The following is a 26783-nucleotide window of genomic DNA, read 5'->3' as shown; positions in this document are numbered from 1 at the left end:
TGCTACTCTGAGGCAGCAATCCTAAACACTTACTGGGGAGTCAATCCTATTGAGTATAGTGGAATGACTTCTGAGTAAACATGCTTAGAAGAATTGCTCTATCAGTAATTCAGCAGCTGGAGATGAGAGGCTACTTGGCTACTCACTTTGTGAATTTGGCTTTGGCAGCAGCAGTGTGCAACTTTGCCAGATGAGAGTGTCAAAAATAAGGACCTGTGCAACGTGCATGAGACTTCTCTGTGAATTTCGGGTTCTGAAATTACAATGGTGTCTAAGAATTCAGGCTCTCTAGGAAACACCATACAACTTTGGGCATTCGCTATTATACACCTTCATCCCAAAAAGACATTCCTGGCTGGGTTGTTGCTGTTTTCTTTTCACCCATTACCAGTTTCCATGACCTTTTGGAATAAGGTCCTGCTCATTTCGAAACTACATTGTGTTTCAGCCAGGTGGGGAAAAAGTCTCGGCAGGAAGCCACAGCTGCATCAGGAGAGAGGGATGGCTTGGCATAGCCAGTGATCGATAATGGGCGCACCAGCTCTCAACAGCAATAAATAGAGGAGGCACTGTTTTTAGCAGAGAAGAGTGCTTGCTGATGGTTCACCTGCCAAATCCCGGGGGTGGGATCCTGAGTTTCCCTGACAACTGGAAACAGAATCAGTCACACCCAAGAGCAGCACAGCTCACAAAGGATGTGGGGAGAGGGCAGCTAAGAATGCCAAACGCGGGGGCGGGGCTGGAGGGGCAGCTTGTGCAAGCTGGGTGCAAATGAACTGACTATTCCAATGCTAAAGGGCACTTCCAATGTGTGTAGAAGGCAGATGTGTGAGGAACACTACAGTGTGTGTCTCTGTGTGTGTACAGGAGAGAGAGGAATTGGCACAAACTGTGTTCAAGTGTGCTACCTTCATGTTCCGAGTGTGTCTAAGTGTGTGCGGGGACCCATGTGCAGCACCAGACAGGGCAGAGCTTGGCCCTTCACACTCTTCCCAGGTGGAGCCAGTAGCCAGTGCAGTATCAGCTACTTCCTGCCAAGGAACCCCAGGCCAGAGGGTTTTGATTCGCATCTTCAGGGACACCTCCCATGCCGGGGTTGGGGAGGGACAGCAGCCCCAGGTCGGCAATGGGTGGGAAGGCAGGAGCCAAAGCCCTCTGCCCAGAGACAGAGTCTCACCCTGCAGCCCAGGCCCGGGGCTGCCAAGTCCTCGTCCTCGCACACTGCTGGCCAGGTGCACTCCAGCACTCTCCCTCGCTGTCAGGAGCGGCCCCTCTTCTCTGGGCTGCCCAGATCAATCCCTCTCCCAGTTGTGCCCCTACTATTTGCCTCGTGGAGATGCTCATTCAAAAGCTTGTGACATAGCAGGGGTGGGGAGCCTCAGGCCCCAGAGCTGACTCTAGCCCGCCTGGAATCTCAGTCTGGCCCCACCCACTTTCCCCCACCAGGCACTGAGAGCTTTAAGCTCAAATATGCGGGCATGTTGCCCTCGCCCCTTTTGCGTTTGGCCCCCGAGAGCTTGTCTGGAATGGGATTTGGCCCACAGGCTGAAAGAGGTTTCCCCCTGCCACCACCCCCTGCTGTGCTGTGTGATTTCCAGGTGTCATTGCTCAGGGTTCAGCTTCCTCCCCAGCGGGGGTCTCCAGAAGTTAAATCTCAGCGTGGGTGGGCAGATGCATCTAGTCTCCAGCCCACATCCATATAAATGCATGTGCATGAACACTGGGGCACACTGCAGCGCACTGCCTGCCCTTTCACACACTGTGATGGCTGAGGTATATTTTGAACTGTTGATAACATATTGTAGGACAATTAAGTTCAGCGAATATATCTTCAAGCAAAATTGCAAACACCCTCCTGGCTTTCAAGTCAGTGGGAGGCAGGCTATGGCAGAGCAAATGGATAAACAGAGCAGACAGCAGGCAGAGCAGAGACTTTAGCAACACGCAATGCAGGAGGAGGCCCAGCAGTGCTCTGTGCCATGCGAATTGGGCTGTTACCAGCATGGCCCTCTTTGCATCTGTGAAATTTTGGGGTAGGGTGTATGGGACAATGTGAAAGCACAGGGAGAGGTGGGGTGGGCGGATTTGTGACAGGATTCCCTTATCCTGCCGAAAGACCTGGACCGTCTTCCCTTGGAGTGACAGTGGAATTCAGACAGCTAAGGAAAAGACCAGGGATGACTTTAAGAAGAGAATGTAGATTCTGACACCAGGAAGAACACAGCAGCGGCCAGAAGCCTGAACTAGGACGCACAAGGAGGCGCACTGGTGGTTCACTGATAAAATTCTCGCTTGCCCCACAGGAGGCCCAGCTCTGATTCCTGGCCAATGCAATATTATGGGAAGGGCCATAGCTGAGGGGTAGATAGGGCTGCATGGATTTTCTTAATCTCTTCCATCTCTGTTTCGTGGATTATCAAGTGTCTTGTGTTCCACTCTCTGCTCATTGACAGAATCAGATTTCTTTACCAGAATTACATTCTACTTGCACTAATTCACATTAACTATTGTGTATTGGTGCATTGGAGGGCCGCGGTGGCTTAGTGGTTACGACGCTGAACTGCAGACCGGAAGGTCGGCAGGTCAGCAGTTCGAGACCCGAGTGCTGCGTGACGGAGTGAGCTCCCGTCTTCAGTCCCAGCTCCTGCCAACCTAGCAGTTCGAAAGCAAGAAATTGCAAGTAGATAAATAGGCACCACCTCGGCGGGAAAGGTAACAGCGTTCCGTGCACCTCGGTGTTCAGTCATGCCGGCCACATGACCACGGAAGCGTCTTCGGACAGCGCTGGCTCTTCGGCTTAGAAACGGGGATGAGCACCGCACCCTAGAGTCGGACACGACTGGTTGGGGACAGCTTTACCTTTTTTTATTGGTGCATTAGCACAAGTGTGCATTTGTACTGCTGCACACTTGTGCACTTGCACAAATGCACTTATGTTCATTAGTTAATGTGACTTAGCACAAAAATGCCCCCCAAGTGAAAAACTGATCTGCAAATCCATGGAACCCACATGGCTCGGAAAAAGCCAGTCTGCTGCACTATCTGCAAGTTGGATTCACCGAAATCCATGCTCATTTGACTCTGTTGCAGATTTCTCCAGCATTCCTAGCAACAGAGCACCCGCTTTGCATGCAGGTTGTCCCAGGTCCAATCTCTAATAGAGCTGGGAAAGAACCCTTCTCTGGAAACCTGGGGAGCCACTGCCAGTCAATACTAAGCTAAATGGTCTGGCTTGGCGTAAGGCAGCTTCCTGGGTCCACTGTGCTGGCTTCTGTCTGTGGGCCAGATTAGTCATTCCCTGGAGGTTCTTTGGTTTTACAGTAAAATGTCACCTTGGGAGGCTGCCAGTGGCAGCGGGGGGGGGGGGGAGAGGAAGGAACTCTTTGAGTGTTTGCTCCAGATGCTTATCTACTAGTGGGAGAAAAGAGGTGGGGCCAAGAGAAGAAAAGCAGCTGGGGGGGGGGAATCAAATAAACAGACAAAGAGAGAAGAGCCTCTTCTCCTCCTGCTGCTCTTCTGCTCCTGGCCACGGCTGCCTTCCAGAGTGACTAGGTAAGGGAGACACAGCACTCCCTATCGAGGCTGGCTCGACTTGGAAGCAAAAGGACTCAAAAGGCAGAAGGAGAGACAGGAAGAGGTGATGGAGCAGTTCTAGTGGCTGAGAATCAGGCGAGGGGCTAGGAGACACCGGACAGTGTAACTGAATATCTAACCCAAGGTTGTGATGTTAATTCAGTCAGGAAAAGTTGTGGGCATTATTTATTATTTGTTAGAAGGCAGTGTGGGCAGGGCTATCTCACCATTCTATGCGTGCGATTATACAAAACCTCCTCAGGTACTGATGCTAATTATTCCAGCAGCTGCTTCTCCTTTACCCTGAAGCACCACAGCCACACCTGGGCCTCCTCCTGCGCTAGCCTTGTGAACAGGACTGTGTTCCTGGGAGAACAGAGCTGCTCGGGCTGGATGGCGTCACCAGGCGTCAATCAGATGAGAGCTCTGGGCGGTGATGGCAGCAGGGGGCGGGTGGCCACACACAGCCTAGTTATGCCACGCCAGCTCGAGTGCCCTTTTTGGGTAGAAAGTGGGGTACGTCAAATAAATAAATAAACAAATGTTGTTTTGCAGCCCCAGTGCATGCCCAGGCTGGATTCTGGGAATGCACCTACTTTTTGAGTGTGTTTGTTCAGGGAGGTGTATCCATGGGGAATTTGCCATGAGCTGGCTGCATTTGGAGGTCGTTCAGGGCACATGACATCATGGCCATCCTGCAGCCATCCCAGAGATTTTCACAGAAAACCCGGTTTTTCTGATACTACTTTTAGTCCGATTGTTTTCCTTAATTTGGCTTGTCTGTGCTTCTGTTGCAGTGTGTACCAACCCTCCACATTTACTTTGGCATGATAGCCCTGCCCAGGGGTGTGTCTTTTACCTCACTGACCCCAATCAAGGGGTGTTCCCCCAATGTTTCCCCTCCCAGTGTTCCCCAATGTTTCTGCCATTTTGCAGCTGGCCCTTCAGGAGCTACTGCTACCTCGTGGTATTTACTTCACCTTGATCACCACTAATCTCTGATGGCCTTCCCCCAAAAAGTATAGGTGTGCTCTGTTTGGCAGCCTCTAACTTAAAAAAAAATCCTCTTAAATGGATACTGCGTAAAAGCGCAACATCAAAATAGGGCATTGCCACTACATCGTGAACTCGAAGTAAGCACTTCAGTTTCACCAACCACAGCTGCCTGGGCGGAGTGGGGTTGTTTACAGTCAGGGTATGGGGTGGGTGGACCAATGAGTGAGGCTTGTTTCCCACCCACCCCCTTTCTGCCTTTCTCCTTCCCCCTGCTTGCAATGAGAAGTTACTGCAATAAAGCGATACAGCAAAGAAGGGACTTTACATAACAGAGAACTACAGAATACCAAACAAGCACAACCTCACAACAGAGACCTAAGAGAGCACTGGAGAAGTGAAAGAGCTTTAGGATGAGTCACTACAGTTAGCCTTTACCCTTTCACTGCTGGGGAGGGATATTTCTTTCTTCTGAGTAAACAAGCACTGAAGGGATGTTAATATGCTAAAGATTGAAAGCAGGCTATCTAAAGGGATTGAGTGTCCCCATTACTGCAGTAATGTGAGGGGTTGCTGCTGCGCTCCTGGGGATTTTCTCAGTGGGAAAAAAACTACTTCCACTGGGGAAACTAGGGGGAATGGGCAAAGCCTCCCAGGAAAGAACTACTCCACCTGATGGTTCCAGCACCCCAAGTAAAATGAAATCAATGGGTCTGCGCATTTAGTCCTGTCGCTATTGCGCTATTATGGTTTTAGAGGGGAAATATTTTTTTTAATTGGGTGGGGGAGGGTTGGACATAGGTTGGGGAGGGTGGGGGCGCTAACACACACACTGACCAGAGGAAGCAGAAGGGGCGGAATAAGGTGAGAGTGGGAGGGAAGGAACAGGCTCTCTAAATGATGACATGGATGAGACTCCACCCAGTAGCCACCCAAACAATTTGCAGTAAACTGCCATGTGACCTGCCGAGAGCCCCAGGCTGGCTTCGGGATAATCCAGGTTTTCTAGTCCCGTGTGTCTCAGTTTCAGCTCCAGTAAAAAGTGCAGCAAAGTGCAGAGCGAACTAAACCTGTTGCTGTGGAGATCCCCCCTAGGAGAGGCCAGGTCTGCGATCTGCCTTTCAATTATATGAATTGCCTGAGAGGCAACGGCTGGAAATTGTGGTTGGACTGCAAGAAGAGAAGTGTATGATTGGCCAGAACAGGAAAGGCTGATGGTGGAACACATTTTAAGGAGGTTCGACTGGATAGCCTCATCCTCACAGCCTAAAGCAGACGTTTGATTCCTGCTCCAAAGGGCTTGTGCTCCTGGACTGCATGAAGTCTCATTAGCAGTACACAAGCCAGAAGTGGACGAGGATTCAAATACAGATGAGACACACGGAGATCAATCTGCAGAGGATATTTGGGCAAACCATCCAGCAGGAGTAGAAGCTGCTGTTACACCAAACTCCAAAAATGTCCTCACTACTAGAGTTTAAGGAGAAGGCAGTGATCATTGTCTTGGCGATACCTGGCTGAATGATCACAGCATGGCTACAGATGGCAGGTCAAATGGTCCCAGTAAATGTGACAAGATGACCCTTGGGAAAGGCAACCTGGTCAAACTTGGGAGACACCTTAGCTGTAGATGATAAAAAGGGATCAGGAGGAAATTGAGGATGCTTGGTTTTTGTTTTTAGCTGTTTTTTATGTCTTTTCATTATCATGTTTATGTCTTTTGGAAGACACCTTGAGAGGAATTTTCCCCTTAAGGATGGCATACAACATCTACAATAAATAAAGCTAGTCCTTAGGTAGATGGGGCAGTTCAGCCAGGGATTTGCTGGGCCTTGGTAGAGATCCAAAGCGCAGAGATAACTGCAATGGAAGGCATACTGGTGGAGATGAAAAGAAGTGGGCAGCATTAGATGATGGGGTCGATCAGAAGACATGTAAGCGCCTGTGTTGCTCTTTGAAGCAGTCCGGGTCAGATCTCAGATCACGGAGACATGGATACTAAAGTTGGAAAAGACCAGTTGTTGCTTTGGGTAATTGACTCACCAAGTTTACAAGACCTTCCACAGGGATCTCAGGGACATATTAGTCTGTTGCTGCAAAACAGAGCAAGAGTCTTGTGGTGCCTGAAAGACTGACAGATTGTGATGGCATGAGCTTTTGTGGATTAAAGACCACTATGTCTGATGCAAATGACTCCAGTCCATGAAAGCTTGTGCCATAATAAACTTGTGAAGTCTTTAAAATGCAAGAAGGCTCTTTCTTGTTTTTTGATGGTTCTAAGGGTTACTGGAATACAACTGTGGGCACCCAGCTGATATAATGGTCTGACAAAAGAGAGCTTTTTGGAGACAAAGGTCAGACTGAAACGGTTAGCTAGGAATGGTTCAGCTGTCCCACGAGTTTCGCTAAACAGGATGATGGAATTCTGTGATTAGCAGAGACCACGAGGCTATCTAGTCCACTCCCTGTTCCAAAGCAAAGCCACCCGGATGCCAACCTCTCTCACACACAGCAACCATGCAGAGCCAACATCCACGTCCCGTTGCCTTCTGAGGCTTGGTTGGCTGGGACGTGGAACTGAGCTTTTCTCAGTCAGAGGATGGAACTGGGCGCCTCCCTCAGAGGATGCCCTTGGCTCCCCTTTCTTGCCCTTTAGGCAAACGGTGAAGACCTATTTATTTTGCCAGGCCTTTTAATGGAAAGTGAGGTTTATTCCGGAAATTTTGAGATTTTAACTGGCTCTCTTTGTGGGCTCTCATCTACAGTATTTCTTGTTTTTATACTGAATTTGTCATTCTTGTTCTAAGCAGCCTGGAGGGGCCTTTTAGGCTGAAAGTCAGTGTGTGTGTGTGTGTGTGTGTGTGTGTGCGCGTGCGCATATAGCTATAGAAACAGGGACACCCACGGCTCTCTCCAACTCACCTCTCTCATTGCCCGCTCCCCACAGAGCCATGGGGGTGCTGATGTCCAAGCGGCAGACCGTGGAACAGGTGCAGAAAGTCAGCCTGGCAGTGTCAGCCTTCAAGGATGGTCTGCGAGAGCGACCCACTGCCAAGCGCAAGTCGGAAGGTGCTGGGAGCCGGCGGGGGACCCTGGAGGACACCGTGCAAGAGCTCAAAGTAGAGGAGGCGGATGAGGGGTCTTCAGCAGGCCCCTCACAGCAGGAGGACAGCAGGGTCCGGAGAGCTGCCTGGGAGAGGCTGCGAGATGGGCGAGGGGTGGAGCCTGAGGAGTTCAACCGTGCCAGCTCCTTCACGCCACCAGCCTTTGCCCGCCCCACACGGGGGCAGCATGAGGATGAGCCCATTGAGATCAGCCTGGAGCAGCGGGAGCAGGTGGGCACTACTGGTGAACCAGGCCCTGCAAAGAGAGGGGAGGGAAGGAGATCTAGCAGGGAGGGCAATGGTGGCAGGGTTTACAAATCCCTCTGGTACCACAGGAGGATACAGGGGGGAGGAGAAGGCTAGCAATGGCTACTAGTCCTGCTGGCTATGCTACCTCCAGTATCAGAGGCAGTGTGCCTATGTTCACCAGTTGCTGGAGAACATGGGCAGGAAGTTGCTGTTGCACTCATGTCCTGCTTGTGGGTTTCCTGGTTGGCCACGATGTGAACAGAGTGCTGGACTAGATGGGCCTTGGTCTGATCCAGCATCAGGGCTCTTCTGATGTTCTTATGTTCTTAGGACTAGAGCTGGGCTGAACTGAACCACCAGAAAACTGCTGGTCTCCTGTGGGGATATCCTCCCCTGAAATGGGGGTTGCAATTTTGGGGATGACTCCCCCCTCCCAATGAGTTGGGAGGACTTGTGGGACAAACGAACAGCTCCCTCTCTGTTTTAAAAAAACTTCCCTTAATGACTTAAAAAGCCACCAGTTCTGCCGCCTGCGGATGGGGTGGTAAATGGAGAGGCTATTTCTGACCCCTACAGAAGACCTACTAACCTCACGGATCCCCCACAGTGGTAGAAGTGGAATCCCGTTTGTCCATCGGGGCAAATAGAGTTAGGGTTGCTGCATCCATGAAGTCAGTGCCCCCACAGCTGAGCAGCTCCCTTCAGTGCCCCACCACATACCCCCCCCTTGTGTCCAGTTACAGTAAATCAAAGAAGGGCTGGATTAACGCTAAAGAAGAGGGGAAGGAATGTGGAGGAGAGAAGCGCAGCAGAGCAAAATATGAAAGCAACAGAATAACCATTAGCACGCATATAGCTGTTGATGTACTGATCTTGTAATCCTTAAAACAACTAGAAGTCAGTATTATCCCCATACTGTGGCTGAGGGGGAGGGGGAGTGGCTTGCCTAAGCCCCCTAGTGAGTCCAATCACGTGTGGAATTGGTGATGGGCTGGATGAGGGCCAGCAAGTTGAAGTGTCATCCAGACAAGACGGAGGCTTCGGGGGCAGGTGGTTTGCATTCTCTGTGAGGTCATGTTCAGCCTACGGGGTTGTACTCCCCCCCCCATAGCAGCCTTCCCCAAGCTGGTGCTGCCCAGATGCTTTGGACTTCAGTTCCTATCCACCCCAGCCAGCATGGTCAGATCAGGAATGCTGGGAGTTGTAGTCCCAAACACCTGGAGGGCAGTATCCGGTTGGCAGCTGGGCAGTGCGCTGAGATCAGCATCGCCATGGAAGACTCGGTGGCCGCGGTGGAGCAGAGTGCTGGCCACCAGCTGAGTCTCTGGATGGTCAAGGCTCCGGCCAGAGGCTACCTGCCCACAGTCACCCACGCTTGGATAGCACACTGCAACGTGATGCATGGGCACCTCTTGGAAGGCTGCTCTGAAACTGCAGGCAGCACAAAAGACCGCGGCCAAGGTACTGAATGGGACTGGCCCTTCAGGACACATCTCACTGGCCCTTGAGGAGCTCCACTGTCTCCCTGCCCATTTCTGAGCAAATTCAGCCTGTTGGTGCTTCCCCTTGAAAGCCCTGTACACAGCCAGGGACATGGGTCCAGAGGGAGCGTGGACTCCCTCATTAACCTATCAGTGTGCCTCTAGACCACCTTTGGAGGCCCACCTCGGTCTGAGCCGAGGGGCCCCTAGGTGAGAGTCCGCGCCATGCATGTCAGAGGCCCCCTGCCCCCGGAGCTCTCTCCCCAGGAGGTGCTCTGGACCAGCATGTCTGGACGGCCTGCTCTTTGGAAACTGCTCTGGGAATATGATCGAAGGGCAGCACAGAAAATACCTCCAACACAGAAGTAAGAATAACTGCCTGTCTGGTGCCAGGGACATACCTGTTTGTTCTCCCAGGCTTTTGTAACTGTTCAACTGCTGCTTTATGATGGATGGATGGATGGATGGATGGATGGATGGATGGATGATTAATATATGTGGCCTTTCAGTCATGCTTCCAGGGCAGTTTACGTTTTTTAAAGATACGGCGGTTTTTATGACTGTGTTTTTTATATGATATTATGCTCTTGATGTTATTATATTCTTTTGGAAACTTCTGTTGAAAGCCATTCACGTGGCCAGGCAGGCTCTGACCTGGGGAGTCCCTGTCTAAAGTTCAGGCTCTGGACTACTACATTGCAGCAGTCCAGCCTCCTAGGCTAAGGAGGCAGATGCTGCTTAGAGCGGCCTCTGAGAGGGATTCCAGCATCTTTGTCCTGCTGGGGGCAAGCCAGGGCGTCGGCGGCCTGGGGGCATGCCTCCATTGCCTGCTGCCACTCCGGGCCTGAGCTCCCCCTCGGTTTGCCTGTCTTCCTCCTGCAGGTGCGCAATGATGAGGTGTGTGAGGTGTGTGAGGTGTGGACAGCGGAGAGCCTCTTGCCCTGCCGGGTGTGCGCCCGGGTCTACCACGACGGCTGCCTGCGCCGCATGGGTTTTCTGCCCCACGACGATGCCTCCGCGGTCATCGAGGCGGCCCACACGGAGACCGGCTGGAGCTGCCACTGTTGCGTAAGCCACGGGGGCTGGCAGGGGGACGGGGAGAGAGAGAGGGACATAGGCGCTCTGGGGATCTGGCCTGGCTTTCCAGTGAAGGAGCGTGCCACCCATCCCTCGACTGACAAGTGCTATCTCAGCCTCACATTTCCAAGAGGGAATAGGACAACCTTTCTCAAGCTGGTCCCCACCTCAGATGTCTTGGATCACAACTTCCAGCATTCCCAGCCAGCAAGGCTTTGGCAGTCCAACTTATCTGGGGCAAGGAAGGCTGGGGAAGGCTGCCTGGCAGAGAGCGGTCTACGAAGGGCCATCAACCATGATTGCTAAAGGAAGCCTCTGGACTGCAGGCAGTCTGTCTCTGAAGACCATGTGCTGGAGGGGCAACAGTGGAAGAGGCCTGGTACCTTCATGACCTGTTCATAGACTTCACTGTGGGAAGCAGGGGGCTGGACTACATGGTCGTTTGGTCTCATCCCTCTTATGTGTTGGACAACTTTCAACGGCCCCAGTCAGCAGAGGAGGGCACCAGCTTGAGGAAGGCTAGTTCACACAATGTGTAATGTCACAAACCACCATGCTTAACTTTGAGCAACAGCTGTGCAGAATGTGGCTATTGGATGTAGATATTCTCCCGGATGAATATCTTTCCACTGAATGGACATTGTCTTAAAGATGTGTCCAACTGGCCACCAATCACTGGTTTTTTTTACCACAGTGTATAGTGTAGTACCTGGCACTCCTCCTGAGGAGGGTCTGGACTTATGTATCTAAAAATAGCAAGTGTGGTATAATGAGGAGTTTGAAAACATTGACATTTGAAGATGCATAAAAGTAGGTCAGCACAGAGGACCTCTTCAAATGTCACTATTTGATGACATCAATGGGCAGAAACTTCCCCACATCCATAGGTGATTTCAGAAAGTGGCTCAGACTGAAGCCCCGTCTCAGGAAGCAACAGCCCTGTCTGTGGTTGCCTTGATGAAAATGTCGGCCCAGTGTGCAGATGCTGTGAAAAAGGCAAATTCCATGCTGGGCATAATTAGGAAAGGAATCAAAAATAAAACTGCCAATATCAAACTGCCCTTATACAAATCTATGGTGCAGCCACACTTGGAATGCTGTGTACAGCTGTGGTCACCGCACCTCAAAAAGGATATTTTAGAGCTGGAAATGATCAAGAGGCTGGAGCAACTCCCCTATGAGGAAAGGTAACAGTCTGGGACTGTTTTGCTTGGGGAAAAGGGTGAACATGCAGAGACACAGAGGTGTACAAAATGATGCCTGGTGTGGAAAAAGTGGAGAGGGAGACCTTCTTCTCCCTCTCTCAAAATATTAGAACCCAGTGGGGCCTCCCCATGAAGCTGATGGGTGGGAGATTCAGGACAAACAAAGGGAAGGCCTCCTTCATGCAGCGTAGAGTCTAGGGGTGCAGAACCTCAGGCCCAGAGGCCGAATCTGACCCTCAGGGTTCCCCAAAAGCCCACGCCCCCTTCCCCACAGCCACTGGTCATTTGTGGCTCCCCGGCTTCTGTGCAGTTTCCCCCGTTCTAAAGGGCCAACATGCCTCTCCAGAGGCCGAGCTGCTGGCAGGAAGTGCTTGGAGCTGCAGTGCGCCAGCATGTCCGGTATTCCACCCCAGCCCCTCTGCCCTTGGCCCCACCCACCCCTGGAGGGCGGCCCCCGAGAGTTTCTCCAGCACGGAATTCAGCCCTCGGTTGAAAGATGCCCCGCGCCCCTGGCAGGGCCAAACCATGGCATCCACTCCCATGACAGCCACCAATTTGGATGGCTTTAAAAGGGGGTTAGACAAATTCATGGGGGGAGAGGCTGTCCAAGGATACTAGTCCTGACAGCTATCTGCTACCTCTGGTATCAGAGGCAGCATGCCTCTCAGTAGCACTTGCAGGGGAACATGGGTAGGAGGGTGCTGTTGCCCTCATGTCCTGCTTGTGGGCTTCCCATTGGGGCATCTGGCTGGCCACTGTGAGAAGGGCATGTTGGACTATAAAGGCCTCTGGTCTCGTCTATCCTGGCTCGTATGTTCTCTCTTGCTGTATCGGAGCAGGGTGGGGCGGGGCAGGGTGGCGGCTTCCCAGCAGCTTCCAAATATGCTGAAGGAATGAGAATAGAACAATACCATTTTCTCCCATCACAACCACTCAAGGCCTATATAAGCAGGAAGGCCTGGATTTTGTGAATCTGCTGTTCTTCCGGGCAGAAATAGAAGCTGAAACCTGGTGTGGGATCCGCTTGCACTTTGAAAAGAAAGCAAGACGTTTCTAGCCCCAGTGCTGTGGGAGGAAGCCAAGAAATGTCTCAGCATTGCTCAGAGAAGGCTGCAAACCAGAAGAACTGGCGCAGGCCAAATGTGTAGTGGTTTGTGGAAGGTGGGGGGAGAGGAGGGGCTGTCCCAGACAGTAGCATATTCCTCCGACAAAATAACTGTTCTCAGCCTGTTACATCCCCCTGTCAGCTGCTGCTGCCAAGTCCCATTAGATTTAACCCACAACCCTATGCGTGTCTACTTGGAAGTAAGCCCCACTGTGCTTAATGAGGCTTCCCCCTGGTAAGTGTGCATACAATTGCAGACAAAATTAATTGGGTTGGGGGAGCTGATTTCTTAAGCAGATTCTTCCATCTCAGATTTCCTTGGGAAAATTCAACTTTCTCTCCTACCAATTTGAAGGTTTTACAGAATGCACAATTTGGATTCTGTTGAGTTTAAGCATTAGAGAGCACTGCATTTTGCAAGATGACACTATTGCCTCTTTTTTAAAAAAAAAATCAACAGTTCTAAAGTTTTAGTTTGTTTCATATTTATCTTACAAAAATGTGGTCTTACACTTTGGAAGCAGACTAAACTGTGCGAAATCTGTGTCGGTGTGCAAATTTCCTTCCCTTGCACCATTTGTTTGGAGTGCTGAATCTGGCTGTAAAATGTCAGGACTCAACTGATTATGTCGGAAGCGGGAGTGAACATCCCAGCAACTAACTCATCCTGTGTTCACTCTTTCACCTGGCCACCTGACCTCCCCCACCCACCTCAACCCCAGGACAACCTCAACCTGCTACTCACAGAAGAGGAGATGAGCTGCTTGTCAGAAGCCTTCCATCAGTGCAAGGTCACCCTGGGTAAGACTCCTGTGTGGTGTTCACACGCTTTGTTCCTCCCACCAAAGGACTGTTCACACATTCATCTGTGCAACTGGGAGCAGATTGTGGAGGGGGTCACACCAGCTGATTCACCCAAACCCAGGATGAACAAAGGGTTCAGGCCCTATTCACAGGTTTGGGTGAAGAATGTGTGGAGAGTGGAGGGTGGGGCCAGCAGACAAAATCACCTTCCCCCCTCCATGCATTGCCATTTACATGGATGAACAGTCTTCAAGAGTCTCTCCCCTGGCCAGTCCAAACCCCAGAGGAAGGTGGAATGACAGCGAGGGGGCACCACAGAACTTGGTAGGAAGTGGAAGAGAGGGCTATTCCGGCAGGGTCTTAAATGGGGCTAGATTTGTCACCAGCATCAAAGCCGAGGACTCCCCTTGACTGAGGGCCCTCCACTTGAGGGTCTTGGGGTGGCCGAAAAAGGGGAGCACATGGCACTGGCAGCTCATGGTGCTAGCCCTGGTGAAGCACAGATGGCTTCCTGACTCACCCTGCCCCTTTCCTGGCTCCACAGAGAGTGGGCTGAGCCTGGACGACTTCTTGCGCTACAAGCGCCTGGCAAGCCAGCAGGGGGGCGACCGGCCCGACAGGGAGGAGCGCGAAGACCGTGACACCCTGCAGTTTGCGGCGCTGGACCCCGAGAAGAAGGGCCACGTTGAGTGGGCAGATTTCCTCTCCCACGAGTCCATCTCGCTGCTGCAGAGGACGCGCACACAGGTTGGGATTGGCTACACCGCACCGTCTGGCTAGCCAGTTCCGCAAGCCCGAAACAGATCTGTCTGTGACTTCCCTATTCAGGCGAGGACCCACCGCTAACTAGACAGTCCCCAGCGGCTGAAACTTTACTTGTCTCAGCTGATTCTTCTGGGCAGCAAGTCTTAGACTTGAATATGATCGATTTCGTGGTCGCTGAAGCGCTTCTGCAGCCAGACAAAGTGGCACCTCTGAATATATATAATATTTCTTGCTCAGACAAGAGAGGGCTTCGGCTATTGGGCGGTATAGAAATGAAATGAAATGAAATAAATAAACAAGTGTAAAAAAACTAACGTGTTTCCGATGATGAGGCAAACAAACCACTCTCCAGTATTCCCTAGAATTATGATGATCAAAAGTATAATTGAAACAGTAGCAGACAGCTTTGGCTATTGGGCGGTATAGAAATGAAATGAATGAATGAATGAATGAATGAATGAATGAATGAATAAATAAATAGCATATTAATTAATCATTACTATGATTACTGTTCCATTCAACAAAACAGTTATTATATTATAAGATCATATTAACCTAGTTGGCAGAGTTTAAATAAACATGTGAGGCATGTATTTCCTTCTCCCAGGGTCTCTGTTCAGTAACGCTAAAATCTTCCTTTCATTGCATTCTGTCTCAATTGGCCAATGCTCTTATCTTAGGAACATGCCCACATCCCTGGTTCAGGGAAGCTCTGCCTAGTTCAGGAGAGCTTTTCTGAGAAATCATTTTCTCCCTGATTCAGACACACTTTTGCAGCTTCTAGGAATCAATTCTACACTAAATTAGCCTATAGCTCATTCAGATTGTAGTGAGTTAATAATTGATGGAGGGGCCATAGCTCAGTGGCAGAACCCCTGCTTTGCATGCAGAAAGTCCCAGGTTCGATCCTGGCATCTCCAGTTAGGGCTAGGAAAGACTCCTACCTGAAACCCTGGAGAGCTGCTGCTGCCAGTCAGTGTTGACAATACTGGCTTAGTTGGACCAAGGGTCCGACTCTGGATCAGGCAGCTTCCAATGTCCCTATGTTTATTCTTTAAAAATTCAATGATTGCTCTTCACTGTTACATATATATTCCATAACAGTGTCTCTCACTCTGGTGTAACACTGGTGAGGCCGTAGGAACACAGGAAGAGGTGACTGTCGACTGAGGCAAAGCACAGGTCCACCCAGCCCGGCGTTGTCTCCTCTGACTTGCAGCAGTTCTCAGGGGCCTCCGGCTTCCCCAGCCCTGCTGTCTTGGTCCCCTTGACTGGAGGTGGCGAGGGCTGGACTGGGGCTTCCTGCAGGCAAAGTGGGGCTCTTCCGCTGGCCACCCTTCAGAATGAGCTGCCCAGCATCACCAGTGAACATGCTGTGGATTGAGCCATGTGCAGGCGAAGCGTGAGCCCTGCCTCCCTGAGCTATGGTCCTTGGGAAGACATTCATTTCATTTCATTTCTACACTGCCCAATAGCCGAAGCTTCGCCTCCCGCAGAGTCAGTCCCCTGGTCCACCCAGCCCGGTATGCTCAGCTCTCCGTGGCGGTGGCTTTCCAGGGTCTATGTCGTTCCCGTCGCCAGGCTCCCTGACCCAGATATTGAACCAGGGACCTTCTGTGTCCCACACTTTCCCTCTGCCACTGAGCTATGTCCCTGCCCAAGGCATACCTGTGAGTAGCTGCCCCAGGGCTCGCTTCTAACATAGGGGGCATCTGCCAAGAAGCCGCAGCCTCCTGCCTAGCCAAGAGGCATGGGGCGGGTGTGTGCATGCGTTGCTGGACAGTGAAGAAATGCAGCCTGCAGATGCCCAGAGGCCCCCTTTCTTTTATTGCTCTTCAAAAAGCCCTCTGGGTGCAGAATGTCCAATGTGCCCCCCCGCTTCCCTCCGCAGAATGCCTTGCTACGCCTGCTGACAGGCAAGGAGAGGGAGCGAGCGCGAGCCGCATTCCTGGCCCTGGACCAGCACCGGGACGGGCTCATCAGCGAGGCAGAGAGCCGGCGCACCCAACACACGTGGTTCTGTAAGCGGCACAAGGAGACGCCATCCTGCACTGTCAGGTAACCCTTCTGCCAGAGCCACAGCCTTGTCTGGCAAGTCTGCTGTTCAGCTGGGGTCTCTCTGCTCCCGCACCCACCACAGGGCTGCCGTTGCAGGCATGGGAGAACTCCCAGCCTCGACAGTCCCAAGAAACCCGGCGGTGTGCATCAATTTACTCCAGCTTGTGCCAGCAGCCAGGCATTTGCAGCACCTGTGCAAGCTCTGGTTCCTTTGTTGGGGGGAGCAGCCCCCCCCCACACAAACAGTTATGCAGCAGTGTCTGAGAGATGCTCCCAGGTAAGAATCGGATGCAATGTCACAGAGACGCCTGCGTGCAGCTCTGGGATGCTGTGTGGCCATTTGATGTGAAGAGCAGACCTCCAGGTCCTGTGATCTAATCCTGGGGTGCCTGTTGATCCTTCACAGCATCAGCCACGTGGGCCCCATCTCAGAAAGCAGCCCAGCCAGCAGCACCAGCAGCAAAAGCCCAGACAAGATGTTGCTGCACACAGAGCCAGAGGAGCCAAGGTGAGTAGTGGGCGTCTGTCCTTGAAGGATGCCAGAGGGGGACCTCCGCAGACCTCGCTTGAGTTCAGCTTCCCTCTGAGGGGGGGTCTGCAGGTTCAGAATAACCCTGTGGTAGTGCCCAGCAGTTCTGCTTCTGATGTAGGGCAGGAGACTGAATGTTCCCCTCAGATGAAAAGTGCATAGGTACCCACCCACCCCTGCATGTAGGAATCTAGCACATCAGAGAAAGCACTGCTCTAAAACGCCCTAAGACCCTCATTGGCTGAGATATAAGAAGTACATCACAGAGTAAAGAAACAGGAGCTCTCTCCCTGATGTGCTACGTGACAGTGTTCCAGGAGGCTTGACACGTGGAGGGGCACTCAAACGAGCACTCTCCCACCCCTGTCTGAAGGGTATAATCCCAACAGGGCTGGTCCATAGGATTATTCTATGTTCGCAGAGCATGTGGTGGAGAAGGGCTGTATTCCCCACCCTGGCCATGATCCCCTGTAGGCACCCAGGTCCCCACCCCCCACCCCGCAGCCACTCCTGCCTCAGCCTCCATAAATGTACTGTCACTTCTGGCTTCCCAAATGGTGAGAAGATGTGTCAACGCTTGTAATAAGCTCAGCCTCATTAGGAGCCGAGATCCTGCGTTTCCATGGTCACTGTTGGCAGGAAGACAAACCATAGAATCTTCCCAGGCAGGGAGAGGACACTCTGGTTCAGCAGGAGAGGGGTGGGCGAGAGCGAGAAACATGCCCCCTTTGGAGCTGGGAGGGGGCCCCTCCAGGGGGGGCTTCAGAGCCGAGTCCGCAGCAGGACCCAATGCGACGGCGCTGTTCTGCCACATGCTTCCTCCAGCCATCTGTTTGCTTCTACCATCGCCGCCTCTCCCACCAGGCCTGTCAACTAACTGTCACTCAGGCCTGGAGCAGATTGGCATGAGAGCCCCGAGGGGCGCCCCTGCTCCCACTTTCTCCTGGCACCCAAGTCTTTGTCAGAAGAATGAGAGGGTGGCACAATAACTGGAGGGTCAGCAGACGTAAGGCAAAGCACATTGGCTGGGGGTGACACTACATAGGATGGAAGGGGGAAGGCAAGAGCATCAGGGGGCAGCTGTGCCAGGCAGGGGAGGAAAGGCCTCGGCAAGGAAGTGGGAGAAGACAATAAAGGGCAGGGATGTGGCTGGCATGCCAAGGCTGATACGAGCGGTCTGGAATCCGGTCCAGAGCCTATGAGACATATCTGCCTGTACAGACGAATGCATGGGCCACTCAGGGCTTTGGATGAATGCTTGGTGGTCGAGGGTAGAGCCAGCAGCCAGCAGCCCCCTCCCTGGCCCTGGCCCTCAGATACAACTTGCAATCAGAGCTTAGGTCTTGCAAAACCCAGTCTAACCAGTAGACCACACTGGGCCTTCCCCCATCATCATGCCAAAGCCCCTGCACTCATGGCCTTTCGGGCTTCAGGCCTGGGCATGGGACAGAAACATCCTTGGTCGCCTTGGTGGATGATATGAGGAGGGCTCTGGATAGGGGTGAATGCTCCTTCCTTGTTCTCCTCGACCTCTCAGCAGCTTTTGATACCATTGACCATGGTATCCTCCTGGACCGCCTGGAGGGGTTGGGCATTGGAGACACCGTATTGTGGTGGTTCTGGTCCTTCCTCTCCAGCAGGTACCAGAGGGTAGCACTGGGAGAGGAGGTTTCGGACCCGTGGCCACTCACTTGTGGGGTGCCACAGGGTTCCATCCTCTCCCCGATGCTATTTAACATCTACGTGAAGCCGCTGGGGGCTATCATCAGGAGGTTTGGGGTGCAGTGTCATCAATATGCAGATGACACGCAGCTCTACCTCTCGTTCAAATCTTCACCAAGGTTGGCCGTAGAATCCCTGTCCAAATGTCTGGAGACGGTGAGTGGCTGGATGGGGAGGAACAAGCTGAAACTGAACCCTGACAAGACCGAGGTACTTTTGGTGGGAGACAAGAGGAGGCTGGGGGATGTTGGTCTGGTGTTGAATGGGGTACGGCTACCCTTGAAAGACCAGGTCCGCAGCCTGGGGGTCATTTTGGACTCCCAGCTGTCCATGGAGGCTCAGGTGTCAGCTGTGAGCCAGACAGCGCTGTACCAACTCCATCTGATATGGTGGCTGCACCCCTTCCTTCCCAACCATCTGCTCCCATCAGTAGTACATGCCCTGGTCTCCTGTCATTTAGACTACTGTAATGCGCTCTACGTGGGGTTACCCTTGAAGACGGGTCGGAAGCTGCAGCTGGTACAGAACGCGGCAGCTCACCTGATTAAAGGCAGCTGCTGGCGAGATCACATCACTCCAGTGCTGAAGGAGTTGCACTGGGTACCAGTTGTTTTCCGGGCCAAATTCAAGGTGTTGGTTTTGACCTTTAAAACCCTATATGGTTCCGGCCCAGCTTAAGGAGTGCCTCCAGCAACACCAGACAGGCCGCTTAACAAGATCAGCCTCGGATGGCCTTCTCTCTGTCCCATCCGCCAGGACAGCTAGGCTGGTGAGGACGAGGGAGAGGGCCTTCTGTGTGGTGGCCCCCACTCTGTGGAACTCCCTCCCTAGGGAACTCCGCCATGCCCCCTCTTTAATGAGCTTCTGCCGCGCATTAAAAACGTGGTTGTTCAGGCAGGCATTCGGGGTGGGTTAGGGTATTTTTTATGATGTTTTTAATGTAGAATTTTATTGTTTTAACTGTTGTTGTACATCGCCCAGAGTGGCTGGGTGACCAGCCAGATGGGCGATTAATAAATTTAATAATTAAATAAATGAATGAATGAATGGCCCTGAATCTGCCCGAGGTTCCATCTTGCTAACCTGTTGCCTCCTTCCCCTGCATCCCACAGCCGAACAATCAGCTGGCCAGCCTTCCTGAGAGAGAGCGCCATCTACATCCTCGCTGCACGGCCCAACAGCCCTGCGATCCACCTCAAGCCATGGGCTTAAGGCGAGGGCTTGGCCGGGGGCGAAGGCAAGCAGACTTGCCTCACTAGCAAGGGAGGAGGAGAGGCAAGTTCTCCACAGCCCCGCCTTGCCGTCTTGATTTACAAAGGAGCACTGTTGGAGAGCTGCAGGGAGCCCTGCCCCACTGCCCGAGCCCTGCCGGGAGCAGTGATGGGGCGGGGAACGTGACTGGGCCCTTCACCCCCTGGCCCTTGCATCTCCAGATCTGCCCACACACACTATACAGGCAGACACACAACAGGCCCTGTCTGGACGGGGAAAGAGCCTCCTCATCAACAACCGCAAAGCTTTGACCTTGTCCTTTCTGACTGGCCAGCTGATAAGGCAACACACAGACTTCTCCCCCACCTCATTCGGTCTGGCCGATGCCATTCTGACTGGCTGAAAGGGGTCTGGATTCAGAGATGCCAACAGCGCTCCAGCTTCTGCTTAGCTAAAGGAAAACGCAAGCATTCATCGGCCTTCTCGTTGCCCTCAAGAGGGCCAAGCTTACACATCACCACCGTGCCCGTGGTTCTGGCTGGCCAAGATTGGAGCATCTACACATCTCGGCAGCGTTTGGGCTTTTGGATGGCCAAGAGAGGACCAAATCACTGCAGCCGTCTGGGTTCTGATTGGCCAAGAGAGACCCATATCCACACACTGCTGTGGCATTCTCGTTGGTTATGGCTAAGAGAGGACCAAACACATGCATCCCATTGGCATTCTCATTGCTGACAGGCTGAGGGATGACCAAGCCTGTGGCCAGCAAGGTCTTGTATCCTCACCTGTCCTCATTGTTGGTCTTTGCAAATCGATGGGCTTGTGGAGAAGCTGGACAGCACATGCTGCAAAGCACCTTTGCCACAGGGCCACCCTAAGAGAGGAGGGTCAGGGCCATGTCCTCACCTCAGCCTCCACTGCTTGGTTCCCGAAAGACAAGTCATGGTTGCAGTTACTAGGGGAGAGACAGCCCAGCCCTGGTATGAACTCCTATCCTGCAAAAAGAAAGCCACGGAGTTGAATGTCCCCCTCTCTCCTGCCCTTGCCTTCATTTGAGGACTACCAGAGAAAAGCGTCCCAAGCAAGAGGACCTGCCCTGGACATCCATTTCAATTTTCCCCTAACTTCAGCAGGACAGAGAGAATCACAGAATCACAGAAGAGTAGGGTTGGAAGGGGCCTATAAGACCATCGAGTCCAACCCCCTGCTCAATATAGGAATCCCAGTCAGAGCATCCCTGACAGATGGCTGTCCAGCTTCATCTTGAATGCCTCCAGTGGGGGAGAGCCCACCACCTCCCTGGGTAATTGGTTCCATTGTTGTATTGCTCTATGAGAGCGGCCAGCAGTTGACCAAGGCATAGCCTAGCCACCCTTGTTTGAGTGAGAAAGCAGTGGGCTGGTTTGCACGATCACCGCAGCCCACTGTGGTTTATTTCAGCCATGGTATGTTGTGATGCATGCCAGCAGCCCTTTTGAATATTCAGCCCCCAGCAAGGGGTTGCCATGGTTTGTTATGTCATCTGAACCTGGACAGCAGGGGTTGTTTGAGGGTTCAACAGCCCTCAAATAGTCCTACAGCACACCTTGGGTTGAGGACTGTGGTGATCATGCAAACCCGCTCAGTCCTTTCCACTCCTAGAATGGCTCCTGACAGCCCACCAATGAGAACAAAGTTAGAACATGTGAATTCCCCAATTGTTGAGCTAGATTGCGAATCTAGCTGTGGCTGCTTCTCACCATGGCCAACGTGTCACCTCTGGAAAAGCGACATGACAAGCAGAGACCCTGCCTTGTTCTGCCCTGTTTCTTGCCCCCAGCACCCAGGAAGAATCAGAGGTGTTCTGCCTCTGAATAAAGAAGTGACATTTCATTTCCCTGCCCACCCCTCACCTCCTGGATTCTTCAAGCGATGGCTTCCAAAATAGAAGATCAGCTTGGGAGGATGGATGGATGGATGGATGGATGGATGGATGGATGGATGATTGGACAAGTGATGATTGATGTCACAAAGACCCTCTTCAAAAGCATCCATGTTGGGACTGGGGGTAACGGCAACATCAGAGGGGGTAGAGCTTGTTGAGGCACCACACACCTCATGCCGACCCCATACGGAGTGATCTCTGGCTCTTCGGTCATTATGCTCCTGCAACAGAATGAGGACCCACCCTATCCTGCCTGTCTGGCTGTCCTGTGCCATCTGTCCCTGTCCCAACCCCAACAAGGGGAGTCCAGACTCTGCCACCTGTGTCCAGCAGGAATACCCTGAGTCAGAGCAGGCGGGTATGGCCGGGGAGGGCAGTACTGAGCTTCCAGCCTGATTCCCATGGAAGAAACCCCCTGGCCTCAGGACAGGGCAGGACTTGACCATGTCCCAAGTAACGCCTCACCAACCTGCAGCAGTGCTGTCTGTTATCACAGGTGCAGGGCAGCGTGTGGCCGGGCTTCCAAGAGGCACGGGCCTTGTTTCCAAGCTCTATGCTGGTGATCTTCAGGTGGCCTTTTTCGTGGGACTCTTCAAAAGGCATAACCCTGTGACCGGGACTATGGGAACTCTGAGCCCATTCCGCTGCCCCTCCACAGCGCCTGTTCAATCCTGTACCAAGACAATCTGAATTCTGCGATCTGAATAAATTATGTAAATTAAGCACTTTTGGCTTTGCATCCTTTATCCTGTTTTTGCAATATTATTCTGGGGCTTGTGTAATGGCATCTTTGGAGTTTAGGATGAAAGCAAACTCTCAGGACAGGGATTTTGCACTGGATACCCACCTCCACACTTACACAGTGCAACTGTGGACTTGGCATGCAGCTCTGCACACTGGGGCCAAGTGTGAATCTGTCTGGCCCACAGAGCATGTCAAAACTGCCCCAATTCCAGCTCAGTTCCCTGGGCCTCCCCCAAAGAGTCCCACCTTTAGACCCACTTCACAGCATGACATCTGACTCCCTGCCAGCAGCAAGATTCCTACTGAAGGCTGTTTTGTGCCCCTGCATCTATGCGTGGACCCCTCTGTGGCTTGCCTCCTGATGACTCATGGCTGAGTGTGTGAATGGCCCCCATGGGGAAGCTTTCTGCATCTGAGGTGATGACAGGTGCCAAGGAAGTTCCATCTGTGTGGGTGAAGCTGCGATGACTCATTCATACATTCATGACGCTGCCATCCTCAGCCGAGGAATGTGCATGCGCAGACCAGCCCAGAGTCAAAAAGAAAGTTTTGCCCTCCTCTCTTCTGCCAGACCTCCTAACAGGCAGCTGGAAAAGGCCTCAGGACTGGCCAGCTGCTCCCACAGATCGAGAGCATCTAGAGAAAAAGCCACTTCACACATTCTCAAAACCCAGCACAGTAGTCATATCAGTATAGGAAGTTGAACACACTTGGCAAAAACCTGAAGGTTGAAGGAAGAGCAACCTTCATCCAACCAACTGCTTGTTCAGGCAGTGCTAACTTTAAATGCAAAAGAAAATGTTACATATTCAAGACGAACTTATCCCAGCTTGATCTAGACTAGAGCTCTTTAGGGCAAAAGATTTATTTATTCATTCATTTCATTTCATTTCTGTACCACCCAATAGCCGAAGCTCTCTGGGTGGTTCACAAAAATTAAAACCAAATGGCACACAATAAAACAATTAAAAATATATAGAACATTAAAACCACAATATAACAATACAACCACAATAAAACCTAGCAGCAGTGCAGGAATTTAAAATACAGATTTAAAACGGCAAAGCTAAAAGTCTAGAAAGCTAACAGGAAGATTTAAACATGGGCCACTTAGATTACAAGTGATCTAGCTTTAGAGGCTGCTGCATACATGGCAGCTTCCCTACACAAGAGGTGCCTGTTGCTTCAGGCTCAATTCCACAGCAGTCCAAGCCAATCGCAGGCAAGGAGCCCACTGGAGCCCCTAGCAGGAGCATGCAGCCCTCCAGTGGAGCATGCAAAAGGCAGGAGCCAATGGGGCATGAGCCAATGGTCCTCACCAGGTGGATGCTCCACAGGTGCGGTGCAGCTGGGCTGGGCTGGTAGGAAGGAGCTGCCCTTGGGAATCAGGAAGGGCATGGCAGATGGCTAAATTCTAGAACAGAGAAGCTCGCTGATAGACTGAACAAGCTCAGGAAACTCTAGACATGTTCTTGCTGCTTAGACCTGAGTAAGCAGCTCAAGCTCACCAAAGACACCAGGCTGAAATGCTTGCTTTCCCCTCCTTTGGCCTCCATCCAAGGTGGCAAACACAGCAACACACCCCAGGGCTCAAGGGCTACTGGGTGGACAGCTGCCAATGTGGCCCTTATGGCAGCAGGCAGCCTGCAGTGCAGCCACAGCCAAAGCCAGAAACTCCTCTGTAGATGCCTCATCTTCCAGACAATGGCTTTCCCTCCCCAGCATTCAAGAGTACATGCTCTGAACTGAAAGGGAGCCAACGGTGTGCTAGTTTGGCAGCTGACACTAAGCTTTCATGCAAGAAGCATGAACATCAAGGCCAGAAGGCAGCCTGCTCAGTTGCCGCTTGCCAGGGACTCTCCAGTCTTGCTAGATGCACTTTGATATTTTGGCAGCAATTTTTGTGAGCAAACACATCATGGAGGCAGGATAATATGTAGGGCAGTTCCCCCACCCAGAGATGTGGCAGCACAGCAAGCAGAGGCAGAGAGGCCCAGCACAGAAAAAGCAGGGGAGGTCTCTGCTGCTGGAGGTGGCAGCTTTGCCTCAAGTTCGGTGTGCTCTGTCCTCCAGCTGGTCCAAGAGCCCCCAAGGCCACCATGCCCTCTCCAGGGTCCCCCCACCCTTATTCTTATCTCCTCTGGCTCCTTCTGTCCTTGCAGCTAATGGTACAACTGGGGCTGGACTTTGGCACCAATGTCCAGCAACCACCCATCACAACCTCACCGAGAATGTAGAAGCAGAACCACCACCCAGGGATGCCTCCCACACCCAGTCCAGACAGCCTATCCCAGCCTTCCCCAATCTGGTACCCTCCAGATGCTTTTGACTTCAACTCCTATCAGCCTTAGCCAGCATGGCCAATGGCCAGGCATCCTGGGAGCTGTAGCACTTGGATGCCCATGACCAGAAGGTGATCCTGGGCAATTACTGCTTGACCCCTTGACACTGTTAAGGAAATATCCAAGACAGGTTAGGTTGAACAGCCAGAAATTTATTAAAGCACATCACAGCCATGGGAGAGACAGATGAAACTGTGTCTTCCCAAATAAAAGAAACATGATGCATTTATTCAGACTGAAAGTTTGAGAACAAAGAAAACACACTGTGCATGCTCAGATACCAATTAGTACTCAGCAACAGTCTTATCAGCACAGTGGCTATCTTATCTTTAGGGATGTGTTACTTTGGTGGATAGGAATTCCTGCTTATGAGCAAGTCACAATTATCTTCTCATTGTCAGACACACACACACACACACACTCAATCCCATCAGGCACCTCACCTGAACCAAACTACTCAAGAAGCCTAGTCAGGCCTAACTTCACAACACTCATGCTTTGGGGATACCGCAGGGCTCTGTTCTTTGTCCCTGCTGCAGGCCCAGAATTTGGACATGAGGATGGAGGTCCTGCTCCAGGTTCCATTGTGCCAAGATAGTAAATCAATGAGACTACAGCACAAGGCATTTTCAGCAGCCCCACAATTGTGTGACCCCCCCCCCCCAGCCCTTGTCTCACAAAGAGTGTGGAAAGCGAGCTGTGGCGTGTTGCTGCTTGGTTAAGGCATTGGACTGAATTTGGCATCCTCGGTGAGTCTTTCTGGGTTGTTGTTTATCAGCTCATTTCTGCATGTGTTTCGATTCCAGAGTGGAAGCTTTCTGCAGGATGATGAAGTGGGATAAGAATATAATGGGGAATAAAATCTTGGGGTGTTGGTGACAGTCAATCTTACCGTGCTTCTTGCACTTGGAGGGGGAAACATGGGCTGCTTTTCCATGTTGGAGGATGCCCAGCCCCCCCCCCCCCCCAGATACCCCGAGGAAACCAACCAGGGGAGAAGGACACGGCCTAGCCAGCGGGGATCCGCCCGGCCAGCTCCCTTGCTTTGTCCTACTGGGCACTCTCCGTGGTGCTGAAATCCCAAGGAACTATTTCGCAAACAGACAGACCAGCGGGGAGAAAGGGCAGGCCAGTGAGCAGTTCGCCTGCATAGCTGCCCACAGTCGCTCTGACAGCTGCCAGGCCTCTGAAAGCCCTGCAAGTGGAAGGGAATGAGCCACAGCTAGAAAGAGGCGCTTTGCAATGTGCGGCTTCCAGTGGAGCTAGAGGCAAGCTGGCCGTTGTGCATGGAGCCTTGGAGGAGGAAGCGGAGGTATGACTTTGGGGTCAAGGACCATGTGGGCAGCTAGTAGATCAGCCTTCACCAACCTGGCATCATCCAGAGGTGTTGGACTACAACTCCCATAATTCCCCAACTAACACAGCTGGCTGGGACAGTATAGGAATTGTAGTCCAACAGATCAGGAGGGCACCAGGAAGGCTGTACTAGATGACGTAAAGAGATGTTGGGATGATCAGGGGGAAGATGGTCCAGGCCGCATAGGACTTCAGAAGAGAAGGCATCCTCCTTACATCTCACTCTTCCTACTATGGACCATGTTTTGTGTGCTAGAAGAAAATACAAGTGAGATGGTCCCTGTTCAGAGACCTTGAAGACTATTTTAGATGGACAAAAAGGGGGTGAGAGGAGAAGGGAGGAGGTCACCAAATAAAGTGTGTGTGTTGTGAAGAGAGAGTCAGAAGATGCTAAGAGCTCAGGAAGGAGTTTGCTAACAAAGTGGATTTGAAGGAGCCGGGGGGACATCTAGACCAGCAGAGGCGTGACTTGTCCAACATTTGCAAGGCAGACTTGAGCTTTCAGACTGATAGCCATAGCTGGGCTAGCCCACTGCAGCA

At 52.1% G+C, this 26783-nt stretch overlaps 1 protein-coding gene and 1 long non-coding RNA gene across 3 annotated transcripts in view; both read left to right on the top strand.

Moving 5' to 3' along the window:
• PHF24 (PHD finger protein 24) overlaps positions 1-22521 on the top strand; it is a 35823-nt gene extending 13302 nt beyond the window's left edge. Inside the window, exons 1-8 of one of the 2 annotated variants that reach the window (XM_084831995.1) lie at positions 3487-3552; positions 7514-7901; positions 10283-10468; positions 13510-13588; positions 14136-14338; positions 16248-16414; positions 16821-16922; positions 19778-19877. In XM_084831995.1, the coding sequence (XP_084688121.1) occupies positions 7518-7901; positions 10283-10468; positions 13510-13588; positions 14136-14338; positions 16248-16414; positions 16821-16922; positions 19778-19877 (1221 nt within the window). In that variant the 5' untranslated portion in view covers positions 3487-3552; positions 7514-7517. Of the gene's footprint in view, positions 1-3486; positions 3553-7513; positions 7902-10282; positions 10469-13509; positions 13589-14135; positions 14339-16247; positions 16415-16820; positions 16923-19777 lie in introns of those variants that run through there. The other variant, XM_084831994.1, reaches the window with a different exon arrangement.
• The window catches only part of LOC146351847 (uncharacterized), a 1244848-nt gene that overhangs the window by 237440 nt on the left and 980625 nt on the right, over positions 1-26783 (top strand). The gene's annotated exons all lie outside the window — the stretch shown is intronic.

The sequence above is a fragment of the Heloderma suspectum genome, chromosome 2, assembly GCF_057233095.1.
Source record: "Heloderma suspectum isolate Gila_16-S chromosome 2, 16-S_ref, whole genome shotgun sequence".
Taxonomy (NCBI): Eukaryota; Metazoa; Chordata; class Lepidosauria; order Squamata; family Helodermatidae; genus Heloderma; species Heloderma suspectum.
The sequence above is the reverse complement of the archived record's forward strand: the minus strand, read 5'-3'. Positions and strand labels throughout refer to the sequence as shown.